The following is a 20,766-nucleotide window of genomic DNA, read 5'->3' on the forward strand; positions in this document are numbered from 1 at the left end:
GAGTTTTGGTGCAACGGAGTTGCGGGCGTCAACTAGTACGTAATAAACTCGCACATAGACTATACCCACACATGCAAATAAAAACAAAGTTAACTCACACATGCAAAAAGGCGTCACACTAATAACGGGATAATGAGAGTCATTAGCGGATGACTCCGCCCTCGGGGCGGGCCCCGGACACGCCCACTCGCACGGAACATCGCTCAAACATGAAGATGGAAAATATTATGAAATTAAAATACAAAATGTAGCAGCTAAAATATTATGGATAAAAATTTCAATTCAAGTAATTATTAATTTTATATCTCTATCTTTTGTTAAAGTCGAGCGTTTGTTAAAGTATTGCAATAGAAACGTAATCGAAACTATTGAATCGATTTTAATCATTTTTGCAGTGTCATAGGCTATATATTTTATAAATTATACCAGTGCGAAGCCGGGGCGGGTCGCTAGTATGATACGAAAATAGATGTAATTTTCAACCAAAAAACTATAGTTTTGGGACACAGGAATGGCGTAAAAATAAAACTATTCAACCTTGAATTTGAAAAACCAGGAAAAACCTATTTTTGTATGACAAATGTAATGGACGCTGATAAGCAATCGTGTACTATGTACTAACCCACAAAAAAATACGTAAACTTAATTATTGATTTATATTCTATGCGTCTTACGTTTTTTAGATGAGTAAGAACAGGACTGCATTCAAAACTAATTAACAAAAAAAAAATTGTGGGTTAGGACACTAATGCTTAACAGCGACCAATTTATATTTTAACAATTAATCATTCGTAGAGAAAGAAAATCTAACCTCTACTTTTCTCCACAGCATTCTCGAGCTCCGAAAAGAGAAATCCCGTGACGCGGCTCGTTCCCGCCGCGGGAAAGAGAACTACGAGTTCTACGAGCTGGCGAAGATGCTGCCTCTCCCGGCCGCCATCACCAGCCAGCTGGACAAGGCCTCCATCATCAGACTGACCATCAGCTACCTCAAACTCCGGGACTTCTCCGGGCACGGGGATCCCCCCTGGAGCCGGGACTCCCCGCCCACTAGCAAGACTTTAAAAGGTTAGTGTTTAATTTTTGTGTTCCAAGTACCTACGTAACGTCACTGTAGTTTTGATGGTAAAAAAACATTCTCTTTTTGAAATTTTCGAATTGACACGAGTCACTTCACTTTTTCCACTCGAAATATTATATCCAATCAGATTGGAACTATAACTTTGAATTATTGAAACGTTAATTTAATTCTATTGAATAACGAATAATAACAATCTTCTCTATTTTAAGTTGATGATAATAATAATTATTATATGCATGTAAAGGCAATGAAAATAAATAAATCAAAGTACCTGCAAAACAAAAGAAAAATTCCTCTTCATTTTAGAAGCACCTAGAATAGAATTTCTAGGTTTAATTAGGATTTTATTTGTTTTGTCACTTTTGCAAAAAAAAAACTATTTTGCCACGTATATCCGAAAAATAAATAAAACATAATAAATGCTGGTCTCAACCAATCTTTATTCATAGACCAGGAAATGCATCTGAATTTAGCCGAAATGTACTGCAAATATGAACAAGAACCAACAATTTGTAAAGAGACATACTGTCCCCTCTGGTATGCTAAACACCAAGTGGTTCAAACAAGAGAGGAGGGACACAAATCAAATTTCCCTCCGTCACTCTAACCCGGTTACAGTGAAACAATTTTATTATTGAGGGAATGTGTTTATTGTGCAATTATTAAATAGTTTATGTGTTGATTTAAGGTATGAAAATTAATGATAGGTTCCAATGTTTAGACCAAATCAAGCTTATGCAATTATAGAGTAGGTTATGTTTAGCTTTAAGATGTTAATGACAGGTTCTAACTTTTGGACTAAGACAATCTTCGTGTTTTATTTAAGAGGGCGACTAACCTCAAAAATCAAACATCGTCCTTCTCTCTTCACACTCACGCCTGTCTTTCATATGCCAGGTGAAAAAGAACGACGCGGATTCATCGCTAAATTAGTTTTTTCTCAATAACTCGATAAATATACAACATTTTAAAAATCCGCTAGGTCGATCTCTCAATGATGTTTTCGGACCACGACTGCTTTGAACATATTTCCGGAAAATCAATAATTTTTCGGAGCTCAATGTACTTAATCTGCATACTAACTCTTTAAAAAACTGTTGGGTAGTTTAAGCTTAAGCGAAAAGGTAAAAGATACAGACTGCAGACATACATACACTTCCGCAATTATAATAAGTAAGTACATATTATTAGTAAGAATTTAATTCCTCAATGGTAAGAAATAAGAATATACCAAAGATTGCGCGATTTGCTTTTTAACCGTCTTCCAAAAAGGATGAGGTTATAATTATATTCGGCTGTGGATATAATATAGTTTTTAATATTTTTCTATTTTGCATTTCTTATTCGTCTATATTTCTTAAAACTGTTGCCTCTCATAATGATAACACAACTTTTCGAAGAACTTGTGTTGCGCACCCTTCATAAATAAATCAGGGAAACGCACTCGAAAGCCACATTCTATTTTTTTTAACACTTGGCTTGGGGTAAATCAGACAGACGAACAAACAGACGGGGACACAAATTACCTATATGCGACAGATTTGTTTGGGAGAACGTGACATGTGTATTTTTATATTGTGACTCAATGTGTGAGTCAATGGAAAAAAGTGCCAAGATTTTTGTAAAAAATTAGATTGTCAGTACTTGGGTAAAAAATAGGCTTAGGTCCGCTTATATCAATCTAAGCAACGGCCTAAGGCATGGCTAATCGTACCTATGTCAATATATATTAATGCTCCCTCTTTCATGAATACTAAGAACCACAGCCAGAGAAAAAGCCCACAATTATATAATTATGTTTGGAACTATACGATCAACTTCTACTAAATTATTAGTACAAGTGGATTTTTCATGTTACTTTAAAATTAGGTTGAAATTTTAACCCTACTTTTTAATAATATACTTAATAATATACTACTTTTTAATAATAAAAAAATAATCCCTAATTTATTTCTTATTTAAAGCAAAAACATAACATATTAAGAGTGTTACAAAACATTGTTTGTACATAATTAAGATAGACATAATAATTTACCTTAATATAACGACAAAACAAAATGGCATCTATCTAAAGACAAAACGAAATAGCATCTATGCTGACGAGTACAACATAGGCTCATTTTAACCACAATAAAATAAATTCACATTCGTCATAATGCGACATGTGCAGCTTTTTAAGGTCCTCAAATTCGTAACAAGTAGTAGGGCTCCGACAAATCCAATTTGAGCCCCTAATTCGGTTAATGCGACCGCCGAGCGAATCACTACGCACGCCACTGTCATTTTAACTTCATTTCACCCTACTGTCAATATTGGGGTTTTTTACTGTAAGGTGTAGAGTGTACGTGGGACTTTGGAGGTAAAGTTTTTGGAAAAAGAACAACATTTTTTGTGTCTTCTTCTTTTTAGTTCTTTCCCACTTCATGTAGGTTTGGCACACATGTACGACGTTAGTACATTTGTGCCAAGAAATTCTATGTTGGGTCGATTTAGTCAATTTATTTTCAGCTAGTGGTCATACTTGTCCACCATGTGGCTGGGAGTCTGTCTCTAGCTCAACTAGCATTATTTTTCCGTGTAAAAAAATTAAGTGTTGAAATATTAGAAACTGATAATTTATCGGCTGATTTAAAGTTTTATAAGATACTTTTATTATGATATTTATTTTTAGGGTTCCGTACCCAAAGGGTAAAAAAGGGGCCCTATTACTAAGACTTCGTTGTCTGTCCGTCTGTCTGTCTCCAGGCTGTATCTCAAGAACCGCTATAGCTAGACTTCTGAAATTTTCTTTGAATGAAGGGGGGGGGGGGGGGGGGGGGGGAAATCCCATACAAAAAACACAATTTTTAGCCTATTTTTGCTCTGTACTTATCGGTATGGAACCCTTCGTGTCCGACTCTCACTTGGCCGATTTTTTTTAAACTTAAGGACAAGATAACAATTATTATTAAGTTAATGCAATACGAGTAACTTAACGAACGTCAATTTCTCTGTCGATAATTTCAAATCCAAAATGCATTAATTGATATCTCATTTTTAAAGAAATTAAAGAATGCAAGCCTACATGCTTTCAAACTTGAAAAAGAAAAAAAATCCAAGTTATCTAGGTACCAAAAATACCAATAACTATGGAATATTTTATTAAAATTGGTATTTGGCGATATTATGAAAATATTCGTCAATAAACAACAGGCGTTTAGGGGGTGGTCTCGGGGCGTGTTGGCATATTCCTCACGTACTCAATAAACTATACGAACATTTTTAAAATGGCATCCATAAAATTTTACAATATCGATGTAGATCCCACAGTATTACGTCTGCAATTGTTATGATTTATCAAAACACAGTTTGTTTTTTTATTTGGTTCTGTTTTGGCAGCAACTATAATTTTTAAGCTAAAGTTTTTAGGTTTACTCGGAATTCATTTCAAAATATTATATTTTCTTTTTGATGTTCAACTATTAAGTTATTTAATATTATTAAAATTACCTATCGTCGTTAAAAAGTAAACTTAACCCTAAAATATCGTCGATGGCGGAATTATTAAGAATTTCAACAAAAAAATTCAAAAATATTCCGACACCAAACGAAAGCTCGAGCTGGTGTTTCTTCCTACGTAAATATTTTCTTTCCAAGTAATAATAGTACTAATCTGTAAGAGACACCGCATTAGAATACCCCAACAATTGGGAGGAAATTTTTAATGTAATCAATTAACAATCAGCGCAATACACACCGCTTGTTAGCTCGCTTATTTGCGCGACGTGACGCGGGTCGCTGATCGCGGGTTTTCATTTAATTACTCGGCCGGTGGTTTTAAATATGGGCGTGAGGGTTAGTTTTGTGCACTAGCTGTCTATTAATGAGTTATTGTTACTTTAAAATCTCTTTTTTTTTTAATTTAAAGTTTTCTTGATTTAAAATATTGTTTCTTCGCTCTTTTGGAGCCATTCGATATTAGAAACGCTATTTTTGGATGTATTTGTGTATGTCTAATGTGTGATTGTCATCAATTTCTCTAAAAACGAAATCACAAGAAAATCTTCTCTATAATTCTCAAGGATAAAATGTAAATTCTTAAAAAGCTATTTTTAGCCAGAGAATTGAACAAAGAATGATGATGATGAAGTCCAATCCCAACTGGCAAATTACAAAAATGGCGGTTTTAAATTCCCCATGGCGTACAAATCAAAAGCCACATTGCCACAATATATCATCACACACGGAGATATCGCCAAATTAACTTGGGCGTAAACACATGTTTGTTCCCCATATTGGTTCGCCTGATTTATCGCGGGGGTAACCTGTTCCTTGCTTAAATATTTTATGGGGTACCCGCGAAGATTTCAGGGTTAACCCTGGATGTGATTATCATTTTTTATGAAGACTGAAGTGGAAAATGATCATATTATTGCTCTCCACCCTTGCAGAGTAGATGATCAAATTTTCAAAAACATACCTACGTAACATACGTACGTACAAACATACGTAATAATAGAGCCATGGAAGTACAAAATAAAAAATTACGGTATCTAAGTATGTTTATGTTTAATTACTAATGTACACTGCGACATATGAAATTTGATAAATAAAAGACTACGGTAATATTTAAATAAAAAAAAAAAAAAAAAAAAAACAAAAAAATATCATTAGAGATAAAAGACGTAAACTTTTAACACGTAAAACATTTTACCAATAACTTACTAATTTTGGTGATCTTTGGAAATTATGAAACATATTTATTTAATTCATAACATATAATATTATATTTGTATAGTATGTCAATAACAAAACAAGCGGCCATAACTCCTCGTAATACCGGCCACCGTAAATCACAGGCACATCTGCCAACGAAATAGAAAAATAACGATAAATAAGGGAAACCGTCGCGCGCTGGCAACACCGATATTACAGACGGTTCCACGTGAAGATGGTGTAGTTTGGACACTTTCAATAATAATAAATATGAAAATAAAATATTAAAAAAATACGAAAATGTTTCCAGAAAATTTTCAAACTTACCCCATAAATATTTTTTTTTATTTTATAGTTTTTTAAGGGGTTAATTTTTACTACTAAATTTTTAGTAACATCTGAATTCTATTGGTGTATATTACTTACAGCGTGGACACTTTCATATCAGTAGATTTCTAATAATTTTCTTAACTACAAAAAATATTTCTGTAACTACTGAAAACGAGACAAACAGTAATACTAAAAGAAATGAAACTCTCTCTACCTGATTATAATTATTCTCTATATCCAACTGGAGAAAAGATCTAATCTATCTATTACTTTCCAAAGATAGTTAATTAAAGATCACATCTGTGATTATCTGAGGAACTCCTTAAGCCTTGATAACTCCTTCTTTCCCCTTCGTAATAATACTTAACCCTTCTGAGCTTAATGCGAAGTTCAACTACATTCTAAGACAAGGTACTTGGTTGAATTGTAAAATAGGAGACTTTGAAAGTTATTATAAGCAGTAATATTTTTAATATTTAGTTTTTATTAATTTCATTAACTATCTTAAGTCTTAACTTCATTAATTTCCACAATCTTTTTTAAAAGAAAATTTCATGAATTGTGTCAATTTATTTGGTTGTCAGCAAATCGGTGAATTCCATTTTTATTTTGCCATTACAGTTTTCTATCTTTCTATAATCTCTTGTAATCTATATTTGGTCGCCGCTAAGCATTTATGTACTAACCCACCATTTTTTGTTGAATTTTGAATGCAGTGTTCTTCTAATTGATCTAAAGAACATAACTGCATTCATAACTATACTTATCCTACTAAAAAGTAATTTTTAGTGGGATAAGTACATGAGTGCTTAACAGCGTCCAATTATAAGGTATCGGTCTCAGCATTCTAATCATACGCAGGTTTTCTAATCAGAATCTCATCTACATAAGTCATTGATGACCATTGACCAATCAGTCAATGCTACAGACATCGCACTAGTAAAGCGGTTTGTTTGAGGAAAATTCCAACATCCCGCGATCGTAGAAGATCATCCATTGAATGACACTATGGTGTCATTCCTATCCATATTAATATTCACATTATATAATTTATATTTCTATTGAAAATTACGTGACGTGACGGCCCCAGTAGTTAATGACAGTTTAAGTTATCAAAAGTTATGATAAGCTCCATACATATTCTGTATCTAATTTAGTCATCCATAAGCTTATGCTAGTAGCTCCAACACTAATAATAATAGAAAACTAGAACTATATGCGGGTACTACACAAATAAATCGAGATTCTTTGAGTTTTGACATTGCACACTATATATTTACTCTATTCTCATGTAAGTGAATTACAGCGCAGTTATTTTGTACTTTATCTATGTCATAGTATTTATAATGGCTGCAATCATAAAAACGTTATACTTACTTTATTTTAATAAAGATTTTAAACATATGCATAAAAATATATCGAAATCAACTAAAAGTCCATCAAAGTAAAACAACACTCAGACATTTTTTTTTGTCTGAGTTACTCTTTCGTTGTAAGATATTTCAATGCTTCTTTTCTTCCATAATTTTTCTTCATACATTTAATTAAAGTTAAGTAATTATTAAAATATGTCTGTGGGTTCAATGTTAAATCATTATTAAATCGATGCCCTCAGTTTCATTACATACATCATACATATAAACTATCGCTTATTTTCAATCCTCTGTCTGCCCCTATACTGCCGGCACGTGGTCTGAATTCACATTTTCCGGGGTATTTTTATATCGAGCGTGGGGTCGGATGGGCCCCGGAAGCCGCCTGAAGGGTTATCAGCAGTAATTGACAAGTTACAATTCATTATTGCAATCAGGGATTTTTGTTGACTGGACCCATTCTCGCTTGATTGTATCTGTTGTTTATTAGTTTATTACATAGGTGGACGTATAAATTGGTAATAATTATGGGTCAATAGGGATGATGACAAGATCAAAAATTAGCTAATTTTGTTAATAAAATAAAGAAATCACGGTAAAAAATAAGTGTTCCCAAAATTTCAGCTCGATAGCATTTGTATTTTTTTTGTTATGCGCCTTCAAAGTTGGATAATCAAGTCGATTTTTTTTTCAATTATATTTCTTAATATTTGTATAGCATTCGATAACTTATGCAATTAAAAGCAACTTTTGTTATAAACCATTTTCGTAAACGCAATATTTAATATACCTATCGAACAAAGTTCTCTCCCGATGCATACAAACTACGAAAGAGTGACGTCAGTCTTTCGTAGCACTTTGTATGGAGCGTTTCGGGCAGGTTATTTTATGAGATGTTTGAATTGTCATATCTTGGTGAATTTTTAAGCTATCAGAGTCATTCTTTTAGCGATGTTTCTATTTTTTAAGGGTCGTTCAATTACCAATAAGAAAAATAAAATAGTCATCAAGCCTATTTTCGTGCCTACGTCATATTGTTCTTTGAGATTGTATGGTTATTTGCTATTATATTGAGTGTTTTTTTAAAAGAGATCATAATATTAGTTGTCCACTCATATTATTATAATTTACTTCGCTCAGATAAATCATAAATATAAGGAAGTTAAACTTTCTCTAACACCTCCTTTATTTATTCGATGCCCCAACTTCCAAAAAAAAACAATATTAGCGATCAATCGATGGTCGTTGAGTTTGACCACAGGGGCGGTAATTCTTCATTAGATCCCCCACCCCCCTCCGCCGCCCTTCGCCGCCGGTTCCGGTCGAGACCTCGAGGGCAATCAGCTAATATTATTCCTGGGGTCAGCTTTATTAGCCAACTTGACCTTTTGAAGATATTCTTTGATAGGAAGAAGAGACTTATTTTAGTTATTTCAAAAGTTCTGAGTTAGATTCTAGGACTTAGGTAATTGGACCAAGATAGGACTTTTATGTACCTCAAGATGTTCTAGATTTAACAATTTGAAAACTTTTAACAATAAGCTTTTCCGTATTTTTTTTAGGAACGCTGAATTTTGCCATATTATGTTCCTCCTCTGTATACCGTTCCCATACAAATAATATATTTTCTTTTGTTTCTTTTTATAATCATAAGACTAATACTCTTTATGTAGAAAAAAATATTCCACAAGTTTTTCTCATGCTCATAGTAGAGAATAATAACTAAGTCTAGACTCTAAGGCTATAACCTTTCTAGATTTATAAGCCTAGATAATAATAACCTAGACTTATAGGAATACTTGGCACAAATGCACCATCATAACAATAACACTTTTAGTTTCTACATTTTATACATCTTTTCCTCACCCCCTCGTATATTAAGAGTGAGTTTTATTTAATTTCGTCTAGTGAAAACACCCCCCGGGCCGGGGTGTCGGTCAGTGTTGGCTCTGCTGTACAAATACCGCAAAATTATTTCCCCGCCTGTACAAACAGTATTGGTATTACACCTACTTATTAATACGATAGTTCGCTTTTGGTGAAAATATAGTATATTTGAGACTTCACATTTAAACGTAAACCGGGATAGGTAATCGCTGACAGGTAGGTCAAACGGCTAAGCTGAACTGATTTTAATGTTTTTTGAGATACTTTTTACGTTTCTAAGCTGAAATTTTTTTGATGTTTGATGAGATATTTTGCATCCCAGTAAAGGACCAAAATATAGATTTCTTTTTTATCCTGATTATCTATATCTTCTTATATATAAAAATGGATTTTCAAATGTGTTAGTAACGCTAAAACTCGAAAACGGCTGAACGGATTGGGCTAATTTTAGTCTTAAAATATTCGTAGAAGTCCAGGGAAGGTTTAAAGTGACACGAAGTTCACCGGGACAGCTAGTTAATTATAAAAAACGCGATGAACGAATTTCCGTTCGAAGTTACGGACATAATATCTTAATTTTTCCGCCAATACCTTTAAGCCCAAAATACGATCTTTCACCATTTGACACGTCATTTTTCCCCATTTTTCGGGTGATTCCTCCCCCATATTAATAGGAGTTAACTTTTAATGGCGAGCGAGCTTGTAATGTCAGTTCTGAGGCCGTAATGAGAAAATTATGCTGAGACTTAGCTGCAATAAAAATTTGTTCCTGGGGTTGCGGCTTATGCTAGCAATTTCGCTGTCTTGGGAGTTGGGACAAAACGATTTGAAAAAATAAGTTATTTTACTAGGTGTTAATAAGAAGATCTTGATGCAAAGTTTTAAAGGGTCCTAAGGGTATAAAGATCTACCGCTACGTTATAAATTATTTGCATTTTTTCGAGTAAGATATTTGTCTTTCTCTTTAACTTAGTCATTAATTTCTTTTAACGAAATGTCTTATTAGAATATTTAGTTTTTGGCCGATTTCTTGTTCGATCTTTTCATGCATTCAAAAGTAATATATTACAACCTACAAGCCTTTTACACAAAATCTTTGTGTTTCCATGACATACTGTGTACCATCAGAGAAATTCATAAGCAGTTGGCAGTCCAACGTAATTTGGTCAGATTATGGTGTAAGGTGAAAGTTTCCTACCAACATAGAATTGATGTGACATAATACGACCAAATAACGTAGGCCATCTGCCTACAAGTCCATTTCTCAGATGCTTAGTTATTCTGAACTAGATGACGCCCGCAACTCCGTTGCGCCAAAATCCGTTTATCGTTTAGAAACCGTACATTTTTCCAGGATAAATAGTTTTTCATGTCCTTTACCGGAGTTAAAATTTGTTCAGTGGTTTAGGCATGAACGGACAGACAGAAAGACAGACCTACAAACAAACACACTTTCGGATTTATAATATTAGTACGTATACAAGGATGAACTAACCTAACCTAACAAAACGTTGCTCAATATAGAACGTTTCCACGGTCGGTAGATAGCCACTTTTGGCGGCAGATAGCGGCATAAACGATTTCATTCCACTATGCAGCCGAGCTTTGAAGACGCCGAACACACGTTCGGAGTCTTTTTACCTTTAATAGGACCCTTATGACAAGGATACAAGAATGATTTTCAGAAACTGAGGGAAAACATCCTGGACACTGTATGGTAGTGTGGTGACTGGTGAGTGGTGACCAACGTTTAAGGCATAACATTTTAGTAATAAAATAGTAAAATAGAAAATGTAAATATACCTGCTACATAATATTTAGGTGATGGCATAAATTGAAAAAAGCTTTATAATTATAGTTTAAAAAAAATGTATTTTTATCATATAGAAATAAAAATTTACTGTTATATATAATAATATAGAAACTTCATAAATTTCCCCAAACAATTCGCTATAAAAAAATTAAGTAACTATATTTCAGCCCTGCTACTTTCACAGTAAACTCTTTGCAGTGTGTTAGTGTAAACATCATTACAAGGATAACGGTGTTTACATTAACATCTTGTATATAAGGGACATATATGATATACCCTAAAATATTATCGCTTTGTTTATTACACCTTGTATAAAATGTTGAAATTCCTACAAAAAGCAATTGCATGGTGTCTCTACATTTGGATAGAGACATAGCGCAAACTGTCGTTTTGTTTTACTCGAACTGAGGAGTAAACTTACTGGCCTTCGGTTATGACAACGTTATTTAGATTATACAAATACCGCAGAATTTGTGACCCAGTACACTATAGGCTACTTTACTATTTGCAATCGTTATTTTCGTCGTAATTTTTTTTCGGAGACTATTATGTTTTTAATATATTTTATACTTATTACATAGTTCAAATTAATAACGTTTGTTCATTAGACAGATTTGTTCAAAAACAAAACAGTTTTAAGTTTTTAATGGTAACATAAACAATAATTCAGGAAAAAAATATGAACATGAGCCTAAGAACAGGAACAAAAATTATAAAAAATGTCCAAAAAAGGACTATGCCCAAAAAAAACCCATAGTCGATTAAAATAATTTATGTACAGCAAAGTAGAGCATATATACTAGATTGAAAATATGCAATTCATTTTTTTCTAAACCATAACCGAAACCGATAATTTGAAAAAATAAATCTGAGATACACAGTGTGGTATCTACTTCGGATCAACTAGTTATTTCCTTTGTTTTTGTGATCTTTCTCGTGAAAGCGATGTTGATAGATAATAATGTACAATTAAATAGAAAAAAAAATCGGCCAAGTGCGAGTCGGACTCGCGCACGAAGGGTTCCGTACCGTTATAGAGCAAAAGTAAAGAAAAATTGTTTTTTTGTATGGGAGCCTTAACTGTTTATTTTATTTTTATTTTGAGATTAAATATTAAAGTACACACATAATTGAGGATTTTGTAAAAAAATCATGTGTCTACATAATATAGCCATTATAGATTAGGAGCAAAAAAGGGCAAAAAATCAAGTTTGTTGTATGGGAGCCTCCCTTGAATCTTAATTTTATTTAGTTTTTAGTATCTGTTGTTACAGCGGCATCAGATATACACAATCTGTGAAGATTTCAGAAGTCTAGCTAAAGCGGTTCTTGAGTAAGAGCCTGGAGACAGACAGACATCGAAGTCTCAGTAATAGTGTCCCGTTTTTTTACCCTTTGGGTACGGAACTCTAAAAACGTATGTAAAATATAATATATTTTAAGAATAAAGTAAATCACAAGTGGCTTTACTCTACATCCTCTATCGGTTGTATCACGTGGAGTGCTCTAAGAAATTGTTCGGAATCATACCACCTGCAACTTTTCGCTATCGCTCCACGCAAAAAATAACCATCCTCATCACTTTGATGAGTGGCAGTCTTCCACCGTGCGTTTTTTGCGTAACTTTCTGCTGCGCACTGTAAAACTCTGAAAGTATTGAAAATATAGTGACAGTTTACTGTCACTATATTTTCAATACGACCTGCAAACCTTCAAAGGCCGGCAACGTACTTGCAGCTCTTCTAATGTTGCGAGTGTCCATGGGCGACAGTATAGTTGCTTTCCATCAGGTGACCCGTTTGCATCTGTATTAAAAATGTTTTTACTACGTACTAATCGCCACACTATCGTTTGTAGCAACGCGTCGCCCTGAATATCATAATATAGATTCCTATAAGAAAAGTCAATTGACTTTTCTTATATCGTAACTAATTAGTTACGATCGTTTTTGAAGTACTCGGTGATTGTTTAATCCAAAAAGGACATTGTATTTGGGATACAGTAATAGTAGTCTACTATGCCACATATAAATGGTTTCAATCGATTACGCGTTTTTGGTCCATACATTTTTGGGCATTCGCCTTTCCTTTGTTACTCAGTAGTCATAGTTTAAAAAAACAAAACGTCATCTGTCAAACTCGTCGGCGCCGGGCGCGGGCGCGAGTTTGACAAGTGGGACGTGTATTACGTGACGGTCGTGTCTGTCCGTCCGTCGGTCTGTCCCACGAGCGTCACGAATGCGGCCTTCGGCACTTTCGATGAGCATAAAGCTTTTTATGAGTATTGAAAGATGGAACCATAGTCCGTTTAAATTGAATGTGTATACTGGGTTTTGTTTGCAAATTAGATTGTCGTAGTAAATAAAACCTAAAGCTAATCTAATTGTCTGTTTTTTCCTCTTCATGTGTAAACCGCTGGGGTTTACATATGAAGAGGAACAAAAACAGAGACTCACTTTCCCATTTATAATGCTATTGTGGATGAAACTAACTGAATCAAAGAATCAATTTCTAGTTTCAAGTGAAGTTAAGGCTAAATAGTTATAAATGGACAATAGTTTGCGTTACACACATGCGAAGAGACCATGGTTTATAAATATTGAAGGTCATGAAAATATTCTACATTTACTATAAAATGTAAAAAATGTGGGTACTTTAAAAACAAAGCATTTGTAAACAATGTCACTGATGTCTGCAACTTGCAAGGCAAATGACATTGCAAAACGTTTTTTATTACGGCAATAAAAGTGTATCCTTTGTTGAAGCGTTAAAAAAGTATTACCTAGAAATATAGTTAAGTTATAAATATCAAAGCGCTACTGTAGGATACGATCTCGGTGTCGGGTTTCCTGCCTCAGTCCGCGCTGTCTGCTACATCCACACAATTTATTGTATCAAAGCTGTCCTTGCTTTAGGTTACAACTTAGTGCAGTGGCTGGTCATAATTTGTGCAAGGTACGAACTATAATTAATAAGGTGTAGCTTGTATCAGAGTTTTGATTTGATAACGAGATTTGATTAAGCAAGCATTGTTAGTGGAGATTCAAATAATGAAGAAAAAGTCGCAAATAAATAAATCAAATTACTGGTCTTCTAAAACATAGCGACAAAATTACCTTGTTAGCAATAGACTAAAAGCCTATACAAACTATTGTGCCCAAAAAGAAGTAGGTAACAATACCAACTATAATAATTAATATTACGTGACCTGCTTATAATAGCTCCCACAGTGGTTTCGGTGTCGGTGGCCGGTTTCATGAAACTAGGCCAGCTACGCAGGAGTAATTTTTATGGTGCCCAAATGTGTGCGCAGTATACAAGAGCACTCTCTATTCCTTTACTCTCATAACCCAGTGGGACAGAAGACCGACACGACCGGTGAGAGATCGGGCGCAGGACCGACTTTTTACATGCCCATCCGACGCATGGATCATCTTACTTAGGTACTTGTCAGACAATCAGGTGATGAGCCTGCATTGTCCTAACCAAACTTGGAAATAACATGTTTCCAACGCGGGAATCGAACCCACGACCTCCGAGTCATGAGCAACGCTCTATACCACCAGTGTCTAGACCACGGAGGCGTGACCAGCTTGCAAATGTCTTCAACATACCCTGGGTAAAAAACAAAAGGAAGAGATAAAATAAAAATAAATGGTACTCATATACTTAAAAATTGAGTGTTTCCTTAGTAGCAGCAATTTAAACAATCTTTAGCTCTTATAGCTGTTGTCTGTAAAGCAATGTATTTGTTTGTTCCAGGTGCCCAAAGCAGGCGGACGGCGGCGGGGCTGGCTATGGAGCTGTTCGAGCAGCACCAGGGCACGCACATACTGCAGGTGAGACCTGCTAATATGTGAACAATGTTTTACAGAAGACTAACAATCTAATGCACAATCCAGACACAATATTATGTAGTGTGGCTACCCAGTTCGAGCTCGTATGACTGGCAGACCGCGACAGAGCTGTTCGAGCAGCACCAGGGCACGCACATATTGCAGGTGAGACCTGCTAATATGTAAACAAAGTTTTACAGAAGAAAAACAATGAGCATCTAGTGCATAATCCAGACACTTGGAGTGTGGCTGCCCAGTTTGAGCTCGTAGAACTGGCAGACCGCGACAGAGCTGTTCGAGCAGCACCAGGGCACGCACATATTGCAAGTGAGACCTGCTAATATGTAAACAATGTTTTACAGAAAAAAAAACAATGAGCATCTAGTGCACAATCCAGACACATGGAGTATGGCCACACTCCATGTGTCTGGATATACACAGTTTGAGCTCGTAGAACTGACAGACCACGACAGAGTGTAATATAATACATGCTACTGAGTCTGTTAGAAAACTTTATAATATTATCAATTTCACAAGAAAAGCTAGAGAAGCTTTTACCACACAATAATATGAGCCTATGTTACAAATATCCTTCGTGTAAGTATCTAGTACAGTTTGAATTTGAAAAGCTTCAAACATGTTATATCGTACTAAACAAAGTAAACAACCTAATCAATAATCATCAGACCAAGATTTAGCTAGTGAACTTAAAAAGTGATAAAAACCTTAACACTGGACATTTCGTTTACACTGTCATGATTAATTATTGCGTAGGCGCAATCTATTTTTGATAGTTTGATTGCAAAATGTACACAATATACAATAGATCAGTCACACAGCACACAACTTTCAAACCAATTTGATATTTCTACGGTTTCGACCAAATTTCGTCACTCATTTAATTGCATGTATTGTGTTGAAGGGTTATTGGACAAGAGCGAGTCGAGTTTCATGTTTAGGTTCTGTTTAATATTTTATCATTTCAATTTTTGTTGCATCAATAGAGTTTTTCTTGTCAGCATTTTTATTTATCCAGCCTTAACTTAACTAATAATTAGGTCGAGTGTGGTTGTTATGATTCGGATCATCATAATATTTTATGTTTCAAAAGATATCGATTCAAATTAATAACACGTTTAAATAGAAGAGGTGAGCTTTTAAATCTAGTTTTATTACTGCTATTGAAATAAGGGTAAATGTGTTATTAATTTAACGAGTTTATGCATCAATGCATCAACACATCAATAGTACGGAAACAATTTGACTTCGGTTGCTGATTTGAGTTTTTCCATCATGGCGGACCGCTAAAAAATCGATTTATCTGTCATTCGGGCACGTAAATGATAATTTTATGCAATCGCTCGTAATGTGCCGTTGCGGTCACTATTATGATTGAAAACGGGCCTGTACGTGATTCCTTGAGTTTTTTCTGTCCATTGCGGGATCGGTTGTAAGGAAACATGCGAAAACGGCCGGACACGTAGTGTACTTGACCTAAGTTTTCTTTGTCGCTCGTCATACATTGAGTCACTTTTTCTTTTTATTTATTAAGTACTTAGCCTTAGACTAAAATAACTTACGTTTTTACAAACTTTTTATTGATCAGTGTCCCAGTGACCAACGAAAGTGTTTTTATGTGATTAGTCACAATCTCCAAATAGATGAATAGATGCCAGATCCAGTAAAACCTAGCAGATATCTACAAAAAACTCATTTATATCAACCATTGTTATCTATACCCGCCACTCATTATGAAGAAAAAACAGACGCAGAATTAGAGTCATACTAGATAAGGCAAGCTCGTGGACATGCACTTTAAAGAAAGGTTAATACAAAGGTTAGTTAAAACCTACGTTAAAACTATAAAGTATGGTAAATGGTTATTGGTTTCTGAGTACTAGATTTGTTTTGATTAGAACCTCAATTCTTCTTTTTTAATCTAATATTATTACAGCTTAGTTCCAGTTCGGATACGATTGATCAATACTTCTAATTTGATGTTTGACTGCATTCGTACTGGATTGAAAATGTGTTTATCTTAGATTTAAAAAAAAAAAAGAATATATCTTTTTATTGTCATTGTTGCTTATCGTCATTAAAATATATGAGTCACATAAAACAAACGTTTGACTGTCAATAACATTGGACGAAAACGTGACTGACGGTTTTCTCACACTCTCGGACTGAGTTCATCTGATCTCAGTGTCTTGAGATTCACTATCAGACAAAATGTTTGCTTTATCCAAAACATAATAGCTTTTAACGCCATTTATGATAAAATAGAGCGAACCGTCAATGTTTTAATGTAAAGGAACGACAAAAGGTACGGTTTCAGTCGTGCTTTTACGGAAAACTGTAATTTTCGGTGTTTAATATTATGGTTTAAATCAAGAGGACATAATTATTTTAAACACGCAACAACCAATAATTAGAATCAATTCTTTGTGGTGTTTTTCTTGAGTCAATAAGTATTTTTAAGTTTTAACATAAGTCGCATCTTGCAGCTTTAAGTCTGTTGGCTACCACTTCTGTTTGTTTACTCTTTTTGTCGATAGAATCGATTGATATAAGTTATTAGGTTTTTGTCGAGCGCGAGATAGAGATGTAGAAACAAGTGGGGCGCGACATTACACTTGATTACATTGCGAAATTATGTCTATGTAGATTGTAGACATATCTGAAGAGATATTAGAAGAAGTTTTAGGATAACTATCATTGATCGAATTCATTTTATTAAGTTTAGTAAAAGGTGGATGGTGTTGGTTGAAAATCCTGTAACTTGAAAATATCGTAATTTTAATGACTTTAGTGTTCTTATACAGAGTGTAACGAAGTTTTTCATTTTTGTATGGGCAAATTCATGATGCTGGGCCTCTTTTAGCGTTGCCAATAATTTAACTCTATTCAGGGGACTTTGTTACTGTTGTTGTTGGTAATGTGAAAATCGTTGTAAGATTTTAAATTATAAGCTTATTTTCGAATTGCATATTTCTTTTTTTTTTCTTTGTTAACTAATTTTGTATTTTGTCGACAGTCGCTGGACGGTTTCGCGTTGTCGGTGGCAGCTGACGGGAGGTTCCTCTACATATCGGAGACTGTTTCTATATATTTAGGATTATCACAAGTAAGTTTGACTTTTTGTCTAATTTTTAATCCTTAACACATATTGTGTGCTTCAGGATTATATTTTAATTATTTTTCATCTGTACCATCTATATCTCCAAATGCATGTATCCATAGATAAAGACTTTTAAAAAACACGTAAAACCATTAAGTTCGATTTAATTGATTAGTTAAATTAATAACAATGAATGTCCTTTCTAATATCATCTAACAAACTGTGAATATCATGAAATTCAGTTTAAATTATAAACCATTCGAGGTTATTGTTATATTATAGTCCATCTGAAAAAGTATTCACTAAACCTGAAAAGGCTTTTAAAAAAAGTTCTATTTCCTCGAATGATCATTATTCACATCGAGATGGTGTAGTCGGTTTAAATGTAAAAAGGAAGCTATAAACTCATTCAAAGTCTCACATGACGATGTAATCAGCGGCGCTAGAAAGACGCTCTCATCTGATAACAGGCACGTGTGGAGACGTGGGGAGGTGTCTGCCTACCTTTACCTCATAAACGCAATAAACAAAAACTTCGTATACGTGAGCAGAGTAGGGATGAAAGTAAGCGAGGTAATCCTGAAAGAAAAGGAAGGTCCTAAAAGCGAAGATTTATAAGAAGGAATACAGAGTATTTAATATTGCTGCATTTAAAGGGAAAAAAGATTTGAAAACTGGGAAACGGTTGATCCAAAATGGCTGAAGGGTGGTGCGAGAGAGACGGAGCTATGGGGGGAAAGGGAGGATGATAATGCTAGTCACGTAGTGGCAAGGCGCGCGCGTGCCTGCCGTACTAATGCACACACACAAATAAACAGTGTTGCCAGCTTTTCATTTTCCCGTCAATATTGGAGACAATGTTGAAAAATTTATGGCTTTATCAATTTTCTGGCAGTAAACACGCTTATTGCAATACCTTTGTATTTGGACATTTATGGCGGATAGTCACATCATGTAATATTGAAGTTGGATGGAGTTTCATAAGGATCAGCATTTATCTAAAAGAGAGATGTCATGTAATATTGAACATAGAAATGTTTATTTGCGCATTAATTTATTTTAAGATAACTTTCATTCAAAGTTAAACCTCAACGACAATTTCTATCCTATCATATTTTTTTTTTGTAAATTAACATTTCACTCAACTTCATTGAACGTTTAATTTTCCTTCTATTTTCTCTTTTTTCTACCTTATTGGTTTCCTCTTCTTTTATTTCAAAGCTTCAGGTAAGTAACCTGCAGTTACTTCTATTTATTCAACACTATCCGATGGAATCAAACGGCCGGATTCGAAGAAGCGACCACCTCAGATGTATGGCGGATACACGACAGTAGAATGCGTAATAGGGTCTCACAATTTAATATAACATTAGCATACGTGGATGGGTCAAGAAAGTTGATTCATACCGTTTATGAGTATTGGAAATACTTTCTATATATTCGGCGGTACCTAATAGAGGATTGTGGTAAATTGCGTCGTTGCAACGTTGGAACTCTTTGTATTGTGCCACGTTGCGTTGTTGGTACGGAATGCCGCACATAAGCCACAACATTACATTGCTCTTCAAAGGTTGTTTTTGCGATACGACGTCGCAACGCAGTGTTGTGGCCTGATCTATACTGTATGCCACATCAGCGTTTTCGCGACGCGCGAGTTCGGAAGATGTGGACAGTGCTACGCGTCATACTTCTTTCTACTTCCTACCTTTCTTCTAATGTTTAACGTTCTGTCAAAATGTCGTCTCCAACGCAATTGTGGCCAAAATATGTATATAGATAAAACATGTGAGCATCAACGCTGCGAAAACCCAACTCAACAGAGTAATGTGTTAAGGCCAAAGAATGTTTTTTTTAGTTTCTTTGACAGTGATCGTTAAGACGGCAAATAAAAGTCTTTACATTGTGCAGCTAAATGATGTGTAAATTATTGCCACAGTGAATTCCCTGAACAGCTTATTATCATTTATATCTTATCCTAGTACTATTGATTTCGATTTGAATTCAAGGAATACAAAATTGTATATTTATTCAAGAATCAGATTGCTTATTGCCAATTCGTGCGTACTTTATAGTCCTTTATTTATATACTTCCCTTTTTCTTTTAAGTCTTGCGAGGTTTAACAAAAGACAGGCAGTTCACTTTAAGGTTATTTGTCATTACGTGTGCAATGACCTGTTTTTTTATAGGTATCTATTTTTATTATAGTATCTATTGTAGTTATTGATAATAAATAAGAGTTAGCTTTTCCTATACTTGCAAAGAGACACAATTTAATTTTTTTGCCTTATATTCCTAAGGCTCATCAGTATCAAATTATCTCACAACATGTGTTTGTGAAAATACAACAACTATTTTAACCACGTAATATATAAATTTAGTTCAAGTTTTTTTTTCTAACAAATAATTTCTTCATCAGGTGGAGATGACGGGTAGCAGTATATTCGACTACGTCCACCAGGCTGATCACGCGGAGATTGCTGAGCAGCTGGGCCTGTCGCTCGCCGGAAGGTCAGGGGCACTCAGCAGCCCCTCCAGTGAAGAGGGCAGTCAACACGGGACCAATAACCCTGATGGTAAGTGATAGACGATGAAAACGTTAAAAGCCTTGGAAGTTGAGGATTGGAGGAAAGAAA

At 34.6% G+C, this 20,766-nt stretch overlaps 1 protein-coding gene across 2 annotated transcripts in view; it reads left to right on the top strand.

The window, feature by feature from the left end:
* Nucleotides 1-20,766, top strand: part of LOC121735767 (protein trachealess) — a 50,671-nt gene that overhangs the window by 18,722 nt on the left and 11,183 nt on the right. For both annotated transcript variants that reach the window (XM_042126688.1, XM_042126689.1), the window contains exons 2-5: nt 830-1,068; nt 14,941-15,017; nt 18,049-18,138; nt 20,550-20,706. In XM_042126688.1, coding sequence (XP_041982622.1) covers nt 830-1,068; nt 14,941-15,017; nt 18,049-18,138; nt 20,550-20,706 — 563 coding nt within the window. The remainder of the gene's footprint in view (nt 1-829; nt 1,069-14,940; nt 15,018-18,048; nt 18,139-20,549; nt 20,707-20,766) is intronic.

The sequence above is a fragment of the Aricia agestis genome, chromosome 18 (assembly GCF_905147365.1).
Source record: "Aricia agestis chromosome 18, ilAriAges1.1, whole genome shotgun sequence".
In the NCBI taxonomy this organism is placed as follows: Eukaryota; Metazoa; Arthropoda; class Insecta; order Lepidoptera; family Lycaenidae; genus Aricia; species Aricia agestis.